The sequence below is a fragment of the Prunus mume genome, linkage group LG4 (assembly GCF_029339155.1).
Source record: "Prunus mume cultivar Tortuosa linkage group LG4, ASM2933915v1, whole genome shotgun sequence".
Lineage (NCBI taxonomy): Eukaryota > Viridiplantae > Streptophyta > Magnoliopsida > Rosales > Rosaceae > Prunus > Prunus mume.
This window is the reverse complement of record NC_142701.1, coordinates 20,802,772-20,817,582: the sequence shown is the minus strand read 5'-3', so window position 1 is coordinate 20,817,582 and position 14,811 is coordinate 20,802,772. Positions and strand designations below refer to the sequence as shown.

Here is a 14,811-nt window from a genome sequence, read left to right as displayed (position 1 = left end):
GAAAACAAAATTTTGTTCCATTGTTGGAAAATGTAAAAATACTAATCTGCATTTCATTTTCTGTGTTTTTTTTTTGTACAAATCACTGAACTTTACTACGAGTATGTGTGTCTCTTCCTTTATTCTTAACATATACATATATTATATTATCGCCAAGGATCTTGATTTATAAACCAGTGGTCTCAGATTCAAACCAGTATGAACCTTGACATACATGTACTATCTTGAATTTCCTATTCTCTCCTTGCCTTTCAAATTGTTCTTTTAAGTTTAGGAGTAGCTATTTATATATTATTTTTCTTCACAGCCTCATGACTCAATGACAGGCATGCTAGTTCTTTCTTTTTATACCACCAAAAGAAGTGGCTTTTTTTCTTGGGTCTGACACAAAGATTTTCGGTGAATGGGATTCTCGCATGGAGAGAAAGCAAGAAGAGTTGGGGTTGCAATTTGAAGATCAACTTAAACAAAAAGAAATAAACCCAATTGAGGTTTTGTTTTTCTAGTAGCACTACCAGCCAGCAGAAGCCGCCTTCAGCATCTGGGTTTATCTGGTACTTGTGATATTTGATATACAATGACAATGAGGGGAGCAAAAGCTGCTCTCTGTTTCATGGCATTTCTGTGGTCTTGGACGTATGGAAATGGATTGCTTTCTCCCAAAGGTGTAAACTTTGAAGGTAACTTCGCAAATTTTTCTTCTTTCATTCCCTCATATATCTGCAACAGCAAGGCGCATTTTTTATAGCACTAATTAGTAGGAAAGTGCAGAATCCTCATCTGGGTGTTTTTTTATCTCAGTTCAAGCTTTAATGGACATAAAGGAATCTCTGGTGGATCCTCATGGTGTGTTAGATAATTGGGATGACGACTCTGTTGATCCATGTAGCTGGACAATGGTCACTTGCTCTCCTGAAAGCCTGGTTATTGGCCTGTGAGTCTCCTGCAATTTTTTTTTGTTCTTTAAATTTAAATTCATTTGAGAGCTATGATTACTAGGAAATGAGAAAATATAATGAATGCATTATGAAGTAGTTAAAATGGTCTTTGTTTTGCAGAGGCACACCTAGCCAAAGTTTATCTGGCACCCTTTCTCCAAGTATTGGCAACTTGACAAATCTTCAGATTGTGTAAGTTCTCCAACAACTGGAAAAAATTTCAGTTCTTCTTGTTATTGTGTTTAATAAGGTATGGTGTTCTGCTTTACTTTTCAGGCTCTTACAGAACAACAACATAACCGGAGCAATCCCTCGGGATATTGAGAGGCTCTCAAAGCTTCATACACTTGATATTTCCAACAACTTCTTCACTGGGGAAATTCCCTCCTCTCTTGGCCACCTGAAAAGCCTTCAATACTTGTAAGTATCTGTGATCCGTGCACATGAATTGAAGTATTGTCTCTATTTGTTTGTAAAGCTAATACAGATTATTTCAATTGGGTTTTAGGAGGCTTAACAATAACAGTCTCACCGGAGCATTTCCCGTGTCGTTGGCTAACATGAGCCAGCTTGCCTTTCTGTAAATCTCTCAACCATTTCTATCTTAGTGCGGTTATATGTATATGTATCTAATTAAATTGTGGTTCTGAAGTAAGATTTTGTTATTCTGTGATCTTGTGCAAGTCAGGGACTTATCCTACAATAACCTGAGTGGCCCTGTGCCTAGATTTGCTGCCAAAACGTTCAAGTATTTTCTCTCTCTCTCTCTCTCTCTCTCCCCCTCTCATAATAGAGAATTGATTTACTAAGTTCTCTCCACCCCTCTCGTTGTTGTTTCAGCATAATTGGAAATCCTCTGATATGTGCAACGGGGGCTGAAGCAGATTGCAATGGGACGACACTGATGCCAATGTCCATGAACCTGAATAGTACACAAAGTATGGACTTTGAATTTGTGCTCAGATTTTTTTTGCATAAATTACTTCCAACTTCCACAGTTAACAGTTTCAATTGTTCGTGTGATATTTGGTTTTGATTCTGACCTCGGTTTTTCTGTTCTTCTCAAGCTACTCTTCCTGGAAGACCTAGAAGTCACAAAATAGCGCTTGTGTTTGGTTTGAGCCTTGGGTGCCTCTGCCTCATTGTTCTTGGATTTGGAGTAGTTATATGGTGGAGGCAAAGGCGCAACCAACAGGCATTTTTTGATGTTAAAGGTACCTGCTGGATGATATATAACACCATCAACAGAAATTTTAATACAACAATTTTTGTGTACTGGGAAAGTAATTGAATAACCAACCCTCTACTTAATGCCCTATCTTGTGAAATTTCAGACAGGCACCATGAGGAAATTTCCCTTGGGAACTTGAAGAGATTCCATTTCAGAGAACTTCAGATTGCAACACACAACTTCAGCAGCAAGAACATACTAGGAAAGGGTGGCTTTGGACATGTGTACAAAGGAACGCTCCCAGATGGAACTTTTGTGGCAGTCAAGAGGCTTAAAGATGGTAGTGCACTTGGTGGAGAGATTCAATTCCAGACTGAAGTTGAAATGATCAGCCTAGCTGTTCACCGCAACCTTCTCAGGCTATATGGTTTTTGCATCACGCCAACAGAAAGACTTCTAGTTTATCCATACATGTCCAACGGCAGTGTTGCTTCCCGTCTCAAAGGTAAGACATCATAAGTTAAAACTAACAGTAATTAACCATTCAGAGTGCCTATTATGTGTTGCTAATTTCGAATCTCACCGATCTTCTGACAGGGAAACCAGTCTTGGATTGGGGCACTAGGAAGCGGATTGCCTTGGGAGCTGGAAGAGGATTATTGTACCTTCACGAGCAGTGTGACCCAAAGATAATTCACAGGGATGTGAAGGCTGCAAATATACTTCTGGATGACTACTGTGAAGCTGTGGTGGGAGATTTTGGGTTGGCAAAGCTTCTGGATCACCAAGATTCACATGTCACCACAGCTGTGAGGGGTACCGTGGGGCATATAGCCCCTGAGTATCTTTCTACAGGACAGTCCTCTGAGAAAACAGATGTCTTTGGATTTGGGATCCTTCTACTTGAACTAATCACAGGCCAGAGAGCACTAGAATTTGGCAAGGCAACTAACCAGAAAGGAGCCATACTTGATTGGGTAAGCACACAACACCACTCCTAGGTAGTTTTGAATTTCATATAGTACCAACTGACAGTCCAATTCATTTGATCACAGGTTAAAAAGATTCATCAGGAAAAGAAGCTTGAGATGCTTGTGGACAAGGATCTCAAAACCAACTATGACCGGATTGAGCTTGAGGAAATGGTTCAAGTAGCACTCTTGTGCACTCAGTACCTTCCTGGCCATAGACCCAAAATGTCTGAAGTGGTAAGGATGCTTGAAGGTGATGGACTTGTGGAAAGATGGGAAGCCTCTCAAAGAGTTGAATCAACAAAGAGCAAAGCCCCTGAGTTTTCATCCTCAGACCGATACTCTGATCTCACTGACGACTCTTCATTATTAGTGCAAGCAATGGAACTCTCTGGTCCAAGGTGATTTCCTACTTGAAAAATTTATGCTTTAAAAGAAAGCATATCATAGCAACAAGTTATAGTTGAAGCTATTAGGTTACATGGATATTAAGAGTTTGTATTGTATATTAGCAGGGTGTCAGAGCTTAAAAAATTTTGATGTTTTTTTTTTTTCCAATTGTACAGATTCTTCTTCAATAAACTGACATTCTTAGATTCAGAGTTTTTGCTATATTGCTAAACAAAGAGTCAAGCACGCTATGTTGCCGAACTGCCCAACATGAGAACATAGCTCCATCCCCAAAGACTGGCACTAACATAATCAAGTTAATAAGCAAAACCATTGAAGAGCCTGTTTTATACTAAAAGAAGGGTGCCCAGTATAAGTTGAACCAAAAAGAAAAGTTAGAATGTAACAAGAGGAGCTACTTTCACATTGATAAGTTGAAAATTTTCACATCCTTTGAAGCTGGCACAAATTGCTGCAACGATTCTCCAGGTAGCCTTTCACTTCCATAATGCACTATAGTCATTTTTTTGAGCACAGGCGATCGAGCCAGTAAAAACTGAATCAATATCAACTCCGGTATAACGCCTTGTACAGCTCTTATAGATGCTTCTTTAAGTCGTTCAAAGTAGAGATTTGACAAAGACTCTGTGATGAGAAATTCCACGTTAGGTCTGGAATATGCAGTTGTACCAGCAACCTATTAGTCAAAAAGTCCAAAATCAAAAATCGAAAAAATAAAAGAGAAAAACCAAAGTCTTGTAATTCAAAGTCCTTGAACAGATGAAATATGCTTGAATTAAATTGCTAGTTGTCCAGAGAAACTTACTGAAAGGAGCAGTTTCTCTAAGTTTGGAGCGCTTCTAAAAATGCAGATGCAAACCATCACTTCTGTCATACTATCCAACCTTACATCCTTGAGCTCAAGAACTGACAGATGTTGAAGCAAAGTAGGAAGTCTGTCTGGTACGCTAATATTACCCAGAAACTAGGAAGCAGAAACAAATGCAAGCAACAATCATATAAGATACAAAAAGTTATTAAGCCAGACAAATTAATAATAATAAAAAATAGAGGCTGAAAAGAAACAGCGGAAAACGATAAAATTTACCCTCAGGAAGGCACTGGATAGGGTAAGTTTCCTAAGAGCATGTAGACGGCCAATAATCCTGACCAACTGGCCTCCTCCAGAATTGACGAATTGGGGTGTGACCCCAACCCTCAAGCCAATGTCAACAGTAGCTAGTAATGGACTGTGCTCAAGACATATATCATCAAAGTTGGAATCTACTCTCAGATACTTGAGATTCGGGTTGCGGATTCGAAGAACAATTTGATGATCAATATCCAACAAAATCAATCTTTCAAGAACAGGGGAATTACTAACTAAACACTCTAGCATGCGACCACTTATACAAACTTGATTGAGCTGGAGGGTTGTGAGACTCCTAAATTCATTGACTATAGAAGATGGCTTGAATCTACAACCAAAAAGCTCCAACCGGTTCAGCAGTGGACTAGAGAACAGACAAGAAGGCAAGTTGAAACGTGTTATAGAGTCAAACTCCTGCAGGATCAACTCCTTGAGGCCTTTGCTTGTTAAAAAACGAATCCACTGGTCTAAATCAGAATGGTCTGGCTGGCAATAAGCAGCAAGCTTAAACTTCTCTATAGCACCGTCGTGACATAACTGAACTTGACGGATGATTTCCATAATGGATCCCCATCTTGCCACCTTGTCCGATATCCGTATCGGTATGCATTTGTCATCAAGAACAAACTGTGAAATGCCAGTCCATTTATGTCTCCAGTTACTGGATAAGATACTAGTCCTCACAACTTCTTTTAAATTCAAGCGAACGAGGATGTTGTCCAATACATCCCAAGGCAGATAGCTAATCCTATCTCTATTCTTATGCGTTCCCATCTCACACAGTGGCAGAAGACTGATTCTTGAGAAGTAACTCTGATGGAAGATTTGTAAATAAGTGCTTTCACAAGCAGCTCTCTGAAACTAGAAGTGCAGTTGGAAGTTGATATCTCTCCAACCTACATATCATTATATGCATGTCATTCAATTTCTCATATCCTCAATTTGTTTTAGAAAAGTTCATGCTTTTGGCATCAAATAACTGCATACCATACATTGCTTTGAAGGCAAATACTACACACAGATAGCAACAATTAATTTGTAAAATTTACTGAGGCGGCCAAAACCCAGATAAAAAGAAAGAAGAAAACTTTAAATACCCAACTAAACAAATCATGGTGATCAAATCCTAACACAAAATTCTCAGTCTTCCATATCAGTCAAGTATTTACAGTTTATTTATGCGCGCGCGCGCACACACACATGTATATATAGGAAGAAGAAGATTACCGGCAAACAGAGTGATCGGCGGCTGTTTATGGTTCGAGTGTCATCATTTTTATGGATGAGCTAACCTGTTACTGCAACTGATATCAAATATTAAAATCGAAATACATCTGTGGAAAAACAAGAAATGAGTAATTAATTCCTTAACAAATAAATAAATAAGTTCCACGCGAACATATGCTCTTACTCGATATAAAGAATCGTAAGTAAATAAAGCCCTATTATATAGTGGAAGTGGAGTATATTCTATGTTTCCATCCAATCAAAATTCGAAACCTTACATTTTGTAATTTGAAAATTAAGATTATGAACATTCAAAATTAGAGTTTATAAAAATAAAATAAAAATTTACAGTGTGTGGTTGAAATAGACAGAGATATTTTTCAGGGTAGATAAAATGTTCACAAAGAACAGTAAGTATTTAAAATAAAAATTTGTGAATAGGGGTGCAAGTTGGATTGAAAAATCTGATTCCATTCCGACAATTTCCAATTTTAGCAAGTCCAAATCAATTCTAACATCCGAAATCCGAAAATTCTAATAAAAATTGAATTGGAATTGGAATTGGAATGTATCTAGAGATTTGGAAAAATTCTGAATTCCAAAATATATTGGGGTTTCAAGCTTAGACTACACACAATTACTAATTTCATGTTGAACTAAATATAATTTGATGACCAGATAGACATGGAGAAGTTATTTCACAATGGATAACAACATATAATACTAGCATCTAATAGTTTTCCAAGCTTATCGTATGAGTTTTCAATTTTGAGTCAATTTTACTCCTTCAAATGGTTGGACATGTTTAGAATTTTGAACTAGTTTCCAAAATTTTCTTAAAAAATTTCAAAATATGTAAGCTCAAAATTTTCTGAATTGGAATGGATATTGAAATTCCGAATTTTTTGGGAACGGAATTGGAATAGAATTTTCATTTCGATATTTTTTTTGGGATTGAAATTGGAATCCCCTTATTCCTATCCGATCTGTCCGAAAATTAGCCTATTTATGAACCCATTACAAAAACCTTTTTTGGAAAAAAAAAAAAAAAAAAAAAGAGAAGAAAATAGATCAAACATACCCTTAAATTCCATTCTAATTTTTCAACCATAAAAAAGAAAACATGAATTGTTGAAATGGGGCCAGAGCCCAACAACAAAGACTACAAACAGGCTCTAGCCTTGCAACTCCTAAAATCCTTAACTAGCAAACCCACCCACACAAAGGGCTGGGGGAAACAAAACAAAGAAAGAAAAAACATGAAATCATGAAGGCACAACTTACCCAAATTGCTGAAATGAACTTTGTGTAAACTGAAATAAGAAACTATACCACAACTGAGAAGAATATTTATAAAATCGTGTAAAAATTTACTCAACTGAACTACAACGCATCTTACCTTCATGTTTTTCGTCGTGGTCCCTTCGATATCAATAATGCACGATAGGTGAGATGGATGAAGAGAGAGGCAAAAGAAAGATGAGAAGATAGAGTTGTGAGAGATGTTCATGCAAGGAGGAGAGAGCAGATTGAGAAGGGTGAGGATCTTGTTTTGATTTTACGAAGCCCTAAGTTGAGCACAACAAACTTAACTGTTGGATCAAGATCAAGTAGGGCACGTATGCATGTGATGTACAAAATGTGTAACCATTACGCTTGCAATATATATACATGCAATTGGTAGCTAGTAAAATACATTTGTAGTACATTTATATTGTATATACATTAATTAATTTCTTAAAATATGTATATATATATATTATCACCATTTTTTTTAATTTTGAGAAGAAAAATTATATTCTTATTCAACATAAGGACCTCGGACGTCCCCCTCGTTTTCAAGATAATTTGGGCTCCTCGGACCATAACTTCTGGCATGCTTTTGAGTTGAGTGAAGAACCGAAGTAATGAAAGCGTTCCGGTTTTGAAAGAAGGAGAGTGTTCTTTAACTGAGGATCAAGACAAAAAAGGTTATGAAGGAAGTGCATTTTCTGTGCTTTAGAATAGAAAGAAATTTAGGGGCTCCCTATCCCTCAGGGGAGGTGAACCTGAGAGGAAGGTAGCCCTCGTTAACGAAAGGCAGCTAGATGGCTCAGTTAGAGATTGGGAAGGGGTCGTGGAGGACGTGAAACCTCCACTACTATAACTCCCCAACACTACTATCTTAAGGGAACTCCTCGTTCATAGGAACTTCTACTTATAGTTGTTCTTCCTACTAAGAGGAAATTCATGTAGAATACAGTGTTTTGAGACCCTTAATAAAGGCATACTTATTAAAATAAGGCGTTTTAACGGGGCTTAATGCCAAACCCGATAGTTCAACTAACTCAACCCGATAATTTAATCAACCCAACCCAAAAGTAGTTGGGTTGGGTTGGTTTATAATTCATATATATCATTTCTTTGTCAAGAAAGAATGCACATATGATTTAAAGTGATTATTTTATGCTCTTAATTAGGGTAACTCCTAATTTAACATCCATGTAACCCAAAATTTATGTAAACATGAGAAATCAACTTCGTCTCTAAAATACTTTATTGTTAAAGATATAATCGTCATATAGGATAAGCTTTATCTTCCGGACCGGAAGTTTCTTAATTTTGTTGAGTTATGATTTTGATCACGGAAGGTGATCAAGACAAGAAGACGAACAGATCATATGTACAATTTGAATGCAAACAAAGACTACGGAAACATACTTATGGAATGGTTAGGGAAAAAGACCAGGGCAAATCAAAATATATGTCTCCAGCTGAAAGGGATGGATGCAATATTTTTTTATTTATTTATTTATTTATTTTTGTCTTGGTTCCAGTCTCAACTTTGTGGTGGAGGTGCATCCTAATCCAGTCTCTAGCATGGCAACTTCCTATTGGCTGCAGGAATTTCCCCCAGAGGCTGTCTGAGTCAGCATCAACAAGTCAGCATCCAACTGAATTGTACACGTGTTCACTGCAGAATTGCAGACTCTCAATTTAGCTGCTCTCTTTTTGTTTACTATTTTTAATCTTTATGTCGACCATCAGTTTAGTGACTTATTGTGAACTAAGTGTAAACTTGTGAAGTAGTTGAATTTAGCAAATCCCAAACTTTCAATTTAGAAACCATACATATGATATGCTGGTTTTGCTTCCTTTTTGGAAAGTTTTTTGCACGGCAGAGTAATTGAACTCATCACATATTCCAGCATTGAGTGAACTAAGTATAAACTTGTGAAGTAGTTGAATTTAACAAATCCCAGACTTTCAATTTAGAAACCATACATATTATATGCTGGTCTTGCTTCCTTTTTGGAAAGTTTTTTGCACGGCAGAGTAATTGAACTCATCACATATTCCAGCATTGAGAAAAAAGTACGAGTAGACTAATAACTACTTTAGTAATTTCTTACAAGCTAATTGGTCATTTATTTCGTGGTCGAGAAATTATAATGGAATTACCTTACTTTAAACTTGCTTTTGGTAGCTTTCATGGGGGGATTCATCTCTACCTTGTGATTGATGATAGGTAGGTACCATTGGTTATATGACAGCTACAGTTACTTATGACCGTCCAAACAAAGCAAATTGGCATTGTAGATGCACGTCTATATCATTATTCGTTAATCACATGTCAAATAATCAAAAGAACATGTATAAAAAAAGATTAAGATTTATGAGCATTGGGATAAAAGAGAGAGAGAAAAAAAACTAAAATTTGATATTTCTTGGTATAAAAGATTTAATATTTTATCATGAAGTAGTTTATTAGTACTTACCTTATGGAGGTTATGTAAGAAAAAAATGTTGTAGTTAGTGGGTGAGTAGTAAATTGGAATTGTCAATCCAAACAAATCAGGACTGATGATTTTTGGTTAAGTGATGGATATGAGATGTCATACGAGAATAAGCACACCTTCAATCATAAATGCAAAATTGAACACATTAAATATGATTTACTATATTTTTTTTTAAAAAAAAAGCAAAAAAAAAGATTGAGTTTTAAACATACTCTCACTCTCTCTCGACTTCCAACACCAAAAAATTCAAATTCAAATTTGAAAAATGGTAAGATATAGAGTAAGGTCATGTTTATTATTTTAATCCCATCTTTACCTCCAATAATCTTTTGAGTAATTCTTTCATGATTAGTCATATTTTGATTCTCGCTCATACTTCAATCTCATGATTCTTTTACGGATAATCCTCGCTTATCTAGATTTGTTTTATTTATCAATAATTATAGAGTGCTGCTATTTCCACCCATCTGTCCTATTTTCCCACTTACCTTATCTTCAAAATTTTACAGACAAATTTACTCATTTATAAAATGACTTCTAAGGACTTAGGGACAAAACCAATCTCCCTCACCTAAGCGCGGGCAACCATTTTATACCAGCCATTGGATTAATCTCACAATACATAGAGCCTTTTATTAACTTAAATTCTTGACCCGGATATTGCACACAACTTCTTCTTCCTCATCTAGCCATCTCTTTGTTTTCTAAAAGCTTCCCAAAGTTTTTCTATTTTTCCATTATAAATATGATTTCTCTCAAAGGTATTATCATTTTCTCTGCGAAACAAATGTGGGCAAAATTAATTTTCCCTTCAAAGGCTCCTATTGTCCTTTTAAGATTTCATAAAATTCTATGTCATGAAGTTGTTTAATTTTCGTCTATTTGCTTCAAACCACAAGCGATTGGTATTATTTGATTGAGGGAGATCAACATGATAGGAGCCTGGGGACCATAAGCATTCGAACCCATGCTTTAACTTCATGTTCTTCAACCACATATGTATTAAAATAAATAAATAAGAAATTAAAGAAAACCTAAAAATAAATAAATAACCAAATCCCCTCTTCTACTGCACACAACCCCTCTCATCACAAAGCCCATGCGTCACCTCCTGAACTTTTAAAAGAACCACAATTGGCTTGGAGGAAAGAAATGGGGGTTTTCCTTAATACAGGCCAGGAAGTGAAACAGATATAAGTTGTTTGAGAGAATTTGCTTTGAATTAATAATTAAAGAGTATTTTAGGAATAATGGTGAGTGGAAAGATATGATTGTGTTTTTTTTTTTCAAATTTACATGGTGGGTGGGAAGATAAGGTGGCAGAGAAATAAGACAAGTGGGTGGAAATAGTAGCACTCTAATTATATATCTTGGAGAGAGCTTATTCTTCTACAGCCCGCCCAATGTTAGAGCAACTCCAGCGGCATGATAGAGCCTCGGGCTGGGGGAAAAAAATGCCAAAATCCATTTCAGCGAGGAGCCCAAGCTCGGACGCAAGGTAGGATCCAAAGAACTTGGGCTAGCCCGAGGGCAAGGTTGGCCTGAGCTCCACCCTAGTTTTGGTGTTGACGCGTGCTACAATACCGATACATGCTCACGTGCTCATGCTACACGCTAAATTCCACGTGTAACTCTCTGGGTTCTCCGATCGATTTTTTCTCCAATCCAACGGCAGCCAATTTTGTGCAATGAAAAAATTGATTTTTTAAATAAAAAAAAACCAAAAAATTACTGATTTTTTTTCTTCTATAAATACCAAAATTTTATCCGATTGAGATATGAATTTTATAATAAATATTGACACGTACGAACCCAAAAATCTTATCCGAAAATATTATCCAAATTAATTGTTTAGGTAAACAAATTTGTGAAAAAACAAAAAGAATAGTAATTGCTTTTGCATGTTGGAAACACACAATATTATTTGCAACCACTATTCACGTGAATAGTGGTTGTCCTAACTCTCCTTGCCAATGCAAATGGGTGGAGTTGCTCTTAGCATTCAGATTGATTCTCATCCTTGGCCCTGAAAGGTGGACACCGCCCGCCTTGCCCATATACATTGGATTGGAACCACAATTGAACAAGAGGGCAGGGTAAGTTTTCTCTCTGCTCCTTCTCCATTGTGTCACGTGTACTTGGTGGAGTGAAATGTGAAAGAGGTTTCAAAGGGGGATGTCTTTTGGTGTTACAATATCCAGTCAGCAAACACAAAACCTAAAACCTACGGGCATTATTTCCTTAGCATGAATAATGATATAGATGGGAAGGAGGGAAGGGGGTAAGGGGGAAGAGGTCTTGTCTTGGTAGTAGTTATGTTCGATCCAACAGTAGCAAAGGCAAAACCCATAAAGCTTTCTCCACCATGTCTTCTATTATTTTTGCCACGTGTATCCCCGAATCTTAGCTACTCATGGTGGGTCCAGATGGGCCAAAGGCCTATCAGCATGCCCTTGGGCCCCACAGGAACCTCTGACTCAGCACGAGGGCCCCACACCCCACAATGCATAGCCAACCACAAGATAACGTAACAACTTTTCTCCGCCACTTGTTGTTGGCCACGCGTCGCTTCCTGGATTCTTTCCCGCCCCACTGGGCATTTGGCTCCCTGCCTACAGTTAGACCCCCCCAACTAACCTCTTCCTTCCACACTCCTCAACTCAATTATTACTCAAAAACTTAAGAGTCTGAGAAACAGAGAGAGATGTTGAAGGAAGAGAGCAATGGCGCTGCTACCACCAACAACTGGGCTCGTGTTTGCGACACGTGCCGGTCCGCAGCTTGCACGGTGTACTGCCGTGCAGACTCTGCGTACCTGTGCTCTGGCTGCGACGCCACTATCCACGCTGCAAACCGTGTGGCGTCGCGCCACGAGCGCGTGTGGGTCTGCGAGGCGTGTGAGCAGGCCCCGGCGGCTTTCTTATGCAAAGCTGATGCGGCCTCGCTCTGCACTGCCTGTGACGCAGACATCCACTCTGCCAATCCGTTGGCGAGGCGCCACCAACGTGTCCCAATTCTGCCCATCTCCGGTTGCCTGTACGGACCACAGGCAACCGACCCGGGCGGGATAGAGGTGGGGTCCGCTGCAGCGGAGACAGAAGATGGGTTCTTGAGCCAGGAAGGAGATGAAACCATTGATGAGGAAGATGAGGATGAGGCAGCATCATGGTTGTTGCTCAATCCTATGAAAAACAATAACAACAACTGTAACAATAACAATAATCAGAGTAATGGGTTCTTCTTTGGAGTGGAGGTTGATGAGTATTTGGATCTTGTAGAGTACAACTCATCATGTGGTGATCAGAACCAGTTCACTGATCATCATCAGCATAACCAGCAGCAAGAGCAGCAGCAGCAACATTATGGTGTGCCTGTGCCACACAAGAACTATGGAGGTGATAGTGTTGTGCCAGTTCAGATGCAGAAGCAAAGCTTTCATCAGTTGGGTTTGGAGTATGAGTCTTCAAAAGCTGCCTACAGTTACAATGGTTCTCTTAGTAACACTGTAAGCTTCTCTCCCCACTCTACTGTCCATACAAATGGTTCTGTTTCTTTGCTTAATGCTAGCTCAATATTTTGTTCAAATCAAAACCCTCCTAGTAAAAATTACTACAAGTACTAATTTACTAGCTTTTAATACTATAATTTAGTTCTAGCTGTTGAAAATCCTGGTGGGTTATTATCCAGTGAATCAAGTTCTTGTGCTGCTACAGTAGTGCTTTCTTTTTATCTTGGGAACCATGATTTGGGTTCCAAATCTCATCAAAGTCTCATTTCTGTTCTCCACTATCACACTTTTTTTTCAGTGGTTGTCTCTGTTTAACAGCTTTAAAGGTAAGTTTCCTTTCAGTGCTGCAACAGCTTCTGAGCTAGATAGATTCTCGTGTAATTCTATCTACGAGTACAAATATTCTTGGAGTATCTTCAGATAAATATATTTTTATCTGCACTTTTTTGAGCTTTTTTGTCCCCTTTTCTTTGCTTTTCTTCTTAAAGAAAAGAACCCAACAACATCAGTGTTTCATTCCCTTTGTTTTCCTTCCCCTTTTTACAAGTCAAAGCGTTACACCATAAGGTCATATTTTGTTGAGAAATTAGACTTTTGAAGTTTACTCCTCTTGTGTAAATACAAGGGAATTTGAGATCAGATGATTTTAATTCTTTATTTCTATTGTTTATGTGGCTTAAGGATTCATGGTCATTTGGCTGTGATCAACTCAAGTAGCTCAAAATCCAAATATAATGAACAATCTTGCATGCATAAATCTTCGTTCGAAAAATTCCTGTATCAATCTAAATGATGAAAATGATAACTTATGGTTCTGGTACATGAAATAGATTTCATTTCCGCATATGTTGAGGTCTTCATCTTGACAGCCACTTTCTTTGATCATGTCACACAGGTCTCTGTTTCATCCATGGATGTTGGTGTTGTGCCAGACTCAACAATGAGTGATATCTCAATCTCACACCCAAGAACTCCTAAAGGGACAATTGACCTTTTCAGTGGACCTCCCATTCAGATGCCATCCCAACTAAGTCCACTGGACAGGGAGGCCAGGGTCCTAAGATACAGAGAGAAGAAGAAGACAAGGAAGTTTGAGAAAACAATTAGGTATGCCTCAAGGAAGGCCTATGCAGAGACCAGACCCCGGATCAAAGGCCGGTTTGCAAAGAGAACAGAAATGGAAGTTGAAGTGGACCAGATGTTCTCCACAACACTGATGGCAGAAAATGGATATGGCATTGTTCCATCATTCTAATTACAGCAGAAGAAAAGAGGACCCTCTTCAGATAACAATTGTACTGGTTTTTAGTTATTATTAAATATCTGCTACTGATACTTACTGTATCTTTCCCACTTATATATAATTGGTTTTTGCTATGCTGTAAATGCCTTTGCATCCTTTTAACTTATAATATTTGACTTTCTCATAAACTACAACTTCACTGTTTGGAGTAGAAGGTGTTTCCTATTTTAAAGTTAGCAAAGACCAGGCAGGAGATGGCATGTGTAAAAATATATAGTGAATCTTTTCTGCTAAGAAGTTTCAAGTGATTTAGTACATGTCTTTCTGGAGAGGGACTGGATTGTTTTGTTAAAGCACAAGGAGCATTCCTGTTTTTGTTTGGGCCCTTGCTCTTTTCACATGGAATATCCCATTTCCGTAGTGCCAAGAACTTT

The 14,811-nt window shown here is 37.9% G+C and overlaps 3 protein-coding genes across 5 annotated transcripts; 2 read left to right on the top strand and 1 right to left on the bottom strand.

Moving 5' to 3' along the window:
* LOC103329623 (protein CLAVATA3 INSENSITIVE RECEPTOR KINASE 5) lies at positions 1 to 3,680 on the top strand. Its single transcript, XM_008232119.2, has 11 exons — positions 1 to 680; positions 802 to 934; positions 1,059 to 1,130; positions 1,215 to 1,358; positions 1,447 to 1,518; positions 1,627 to 1,686; positions 1,779 to 1,876; positions 2,006 to 2,152; positions 2,273 to 2,614; positions 2,707 to 3,086; positions 3,165 to 3,680. Exons 1-11 carry the CDS (start codon positions 578 to 580, stop codon positions 3,483 to 3,485), a joined length of 1,872 nt encoding a protein of 623 aa, XP_008230341.2. The 5' UTR covers positions 1 to 577; the 3' UTR covers positions 3,486 to 3,680.
* A 107-nt stretch (positions 3,681 to 3,787) lies between these two features.
* LOC103329624 (F-box/FBD/LRR-repeat protein At1g13570-like) lies at positions 3,788 to 6,121 on the bottom strand. Of its 3 annotated transcripts, XM_089050193.1 has the most exons (5): positions 6,032 to 6,121; positions 5,848 to 5,954; positions 4,579 to 5,516; positions 4,297 to 4,455; positions 3,788 to 4,167 (listed from the first exon to the last, which is right to left on the bottom strand). In XM_089050193.1, exons 3-5 carry the CDS (start codon positions 5,392 to 5,394, stop codon positions 3,892 to 3,894), a joined length of 1,251 nt encoding a protein of 416 aa, XP_088906319.1. In that variant the 5' UTR covers positions 5,395 to 5,516; positions 5,848 to 5,954; positions 6,032 to 6,121; the 3' UTR covers positions 3,788 to 3,891. The 3 variants fall into 3 exon arrangements, with proteins under 3 accessions (XP_088906319.1, XP_088906318.1, XP_088906320.1); XM_089050192.1 differs by lacking the exon at positions 6,032 to 6,121 and having other exon boundaries at positions 5,848 to 5,986; XM_089050194.1 differs by lacking the exon at positions 6,032 to 6,121 and having other exon boundaries at positions 3,866 to 4,115; positions 5,848 to 5,986.
* Positions 6,122 to 12,260: 6,139 nt separating this feature from the next.
* On the top strand, positions 12,261 to 14,565 carry COL2 (CONSTANS-like 2). The gene is made up of 2 exons (XM_008232118.3): positions 12,261 to 13,131; positions 14,030 to 14,565. The coding sequence occupies exons 1-2, from the start codon at positions 12,331 to 12,333 to the stop codon at positions 14,387 to 14,389; spliced, it is 1,161 nt and encodes a 386-aa protein (XP_008230340.1). The 5' UTR covers positions 12,261 to 12,330; the 3' UTR covers positions 14,390 to 14,565.
* Positions 14,566 to 14,811: the final 246 nt, after the last annotated feature.

Bases quoted from the DNA above. Each gene is read 5' to 3' on its own strand.
- LOC103329623 (XM_008232119.2), top strand. From the start codon at position 578: ATGACAATGAGGGGAGCAAAAGCTGCTCTCTGTTTCATGGCATTTCTG. The intron at 1,687-1,778 runs GTATTTTCTCTC...TTGTTGTTTCAG, and splicing joins TTTGCTGCCAAAACGTTCAA to CATAATTGGAAATCCTCTGA. The intron at 2,615-2,706 runs GTAAGACATCAT...ATCTTCTGACAG, and splicing joins TGTTGCTTCCCGTCTCAAAG to GGAAACCAGTCTTGGATTGG.
- LOC103329624 (XM_089050193.1), bottom strand. From the start codon at position 5,394: ATGGGAACGCATAAGAATAGAGATAGGATTAGCTATCTGCCTTGGGAT. The intron at 4,456-4,578 runs GTAAATTTTATC...TCTGCTTCCTAG, and splicing joins TATCCAGTGCCTTCCTGAGG to TTTCTGGGTAATATTAGCGT. The intron at 4,168-4,296 runs GTAAGTTTCTCT...TTTGACTAATAG, and splicing joins TAGAGAAACTGCTCCTTTCA to GTTGCTGGTACAACTGCATA.
- COL2 (XM_008232118.3), top strand. From the start codon at position 12,331: ATGTTGAAGGAAGAGAGCAATGGCGCTGCTACCACCAACAACTGGGCT. The intron at 13,132-14,029 runs GTAAGCTTCTCT...CATGTCACACAG, and splicing joins ATGGTTCTCTTAGTAACACT to GTCTCTGTTTCATCCATGGA.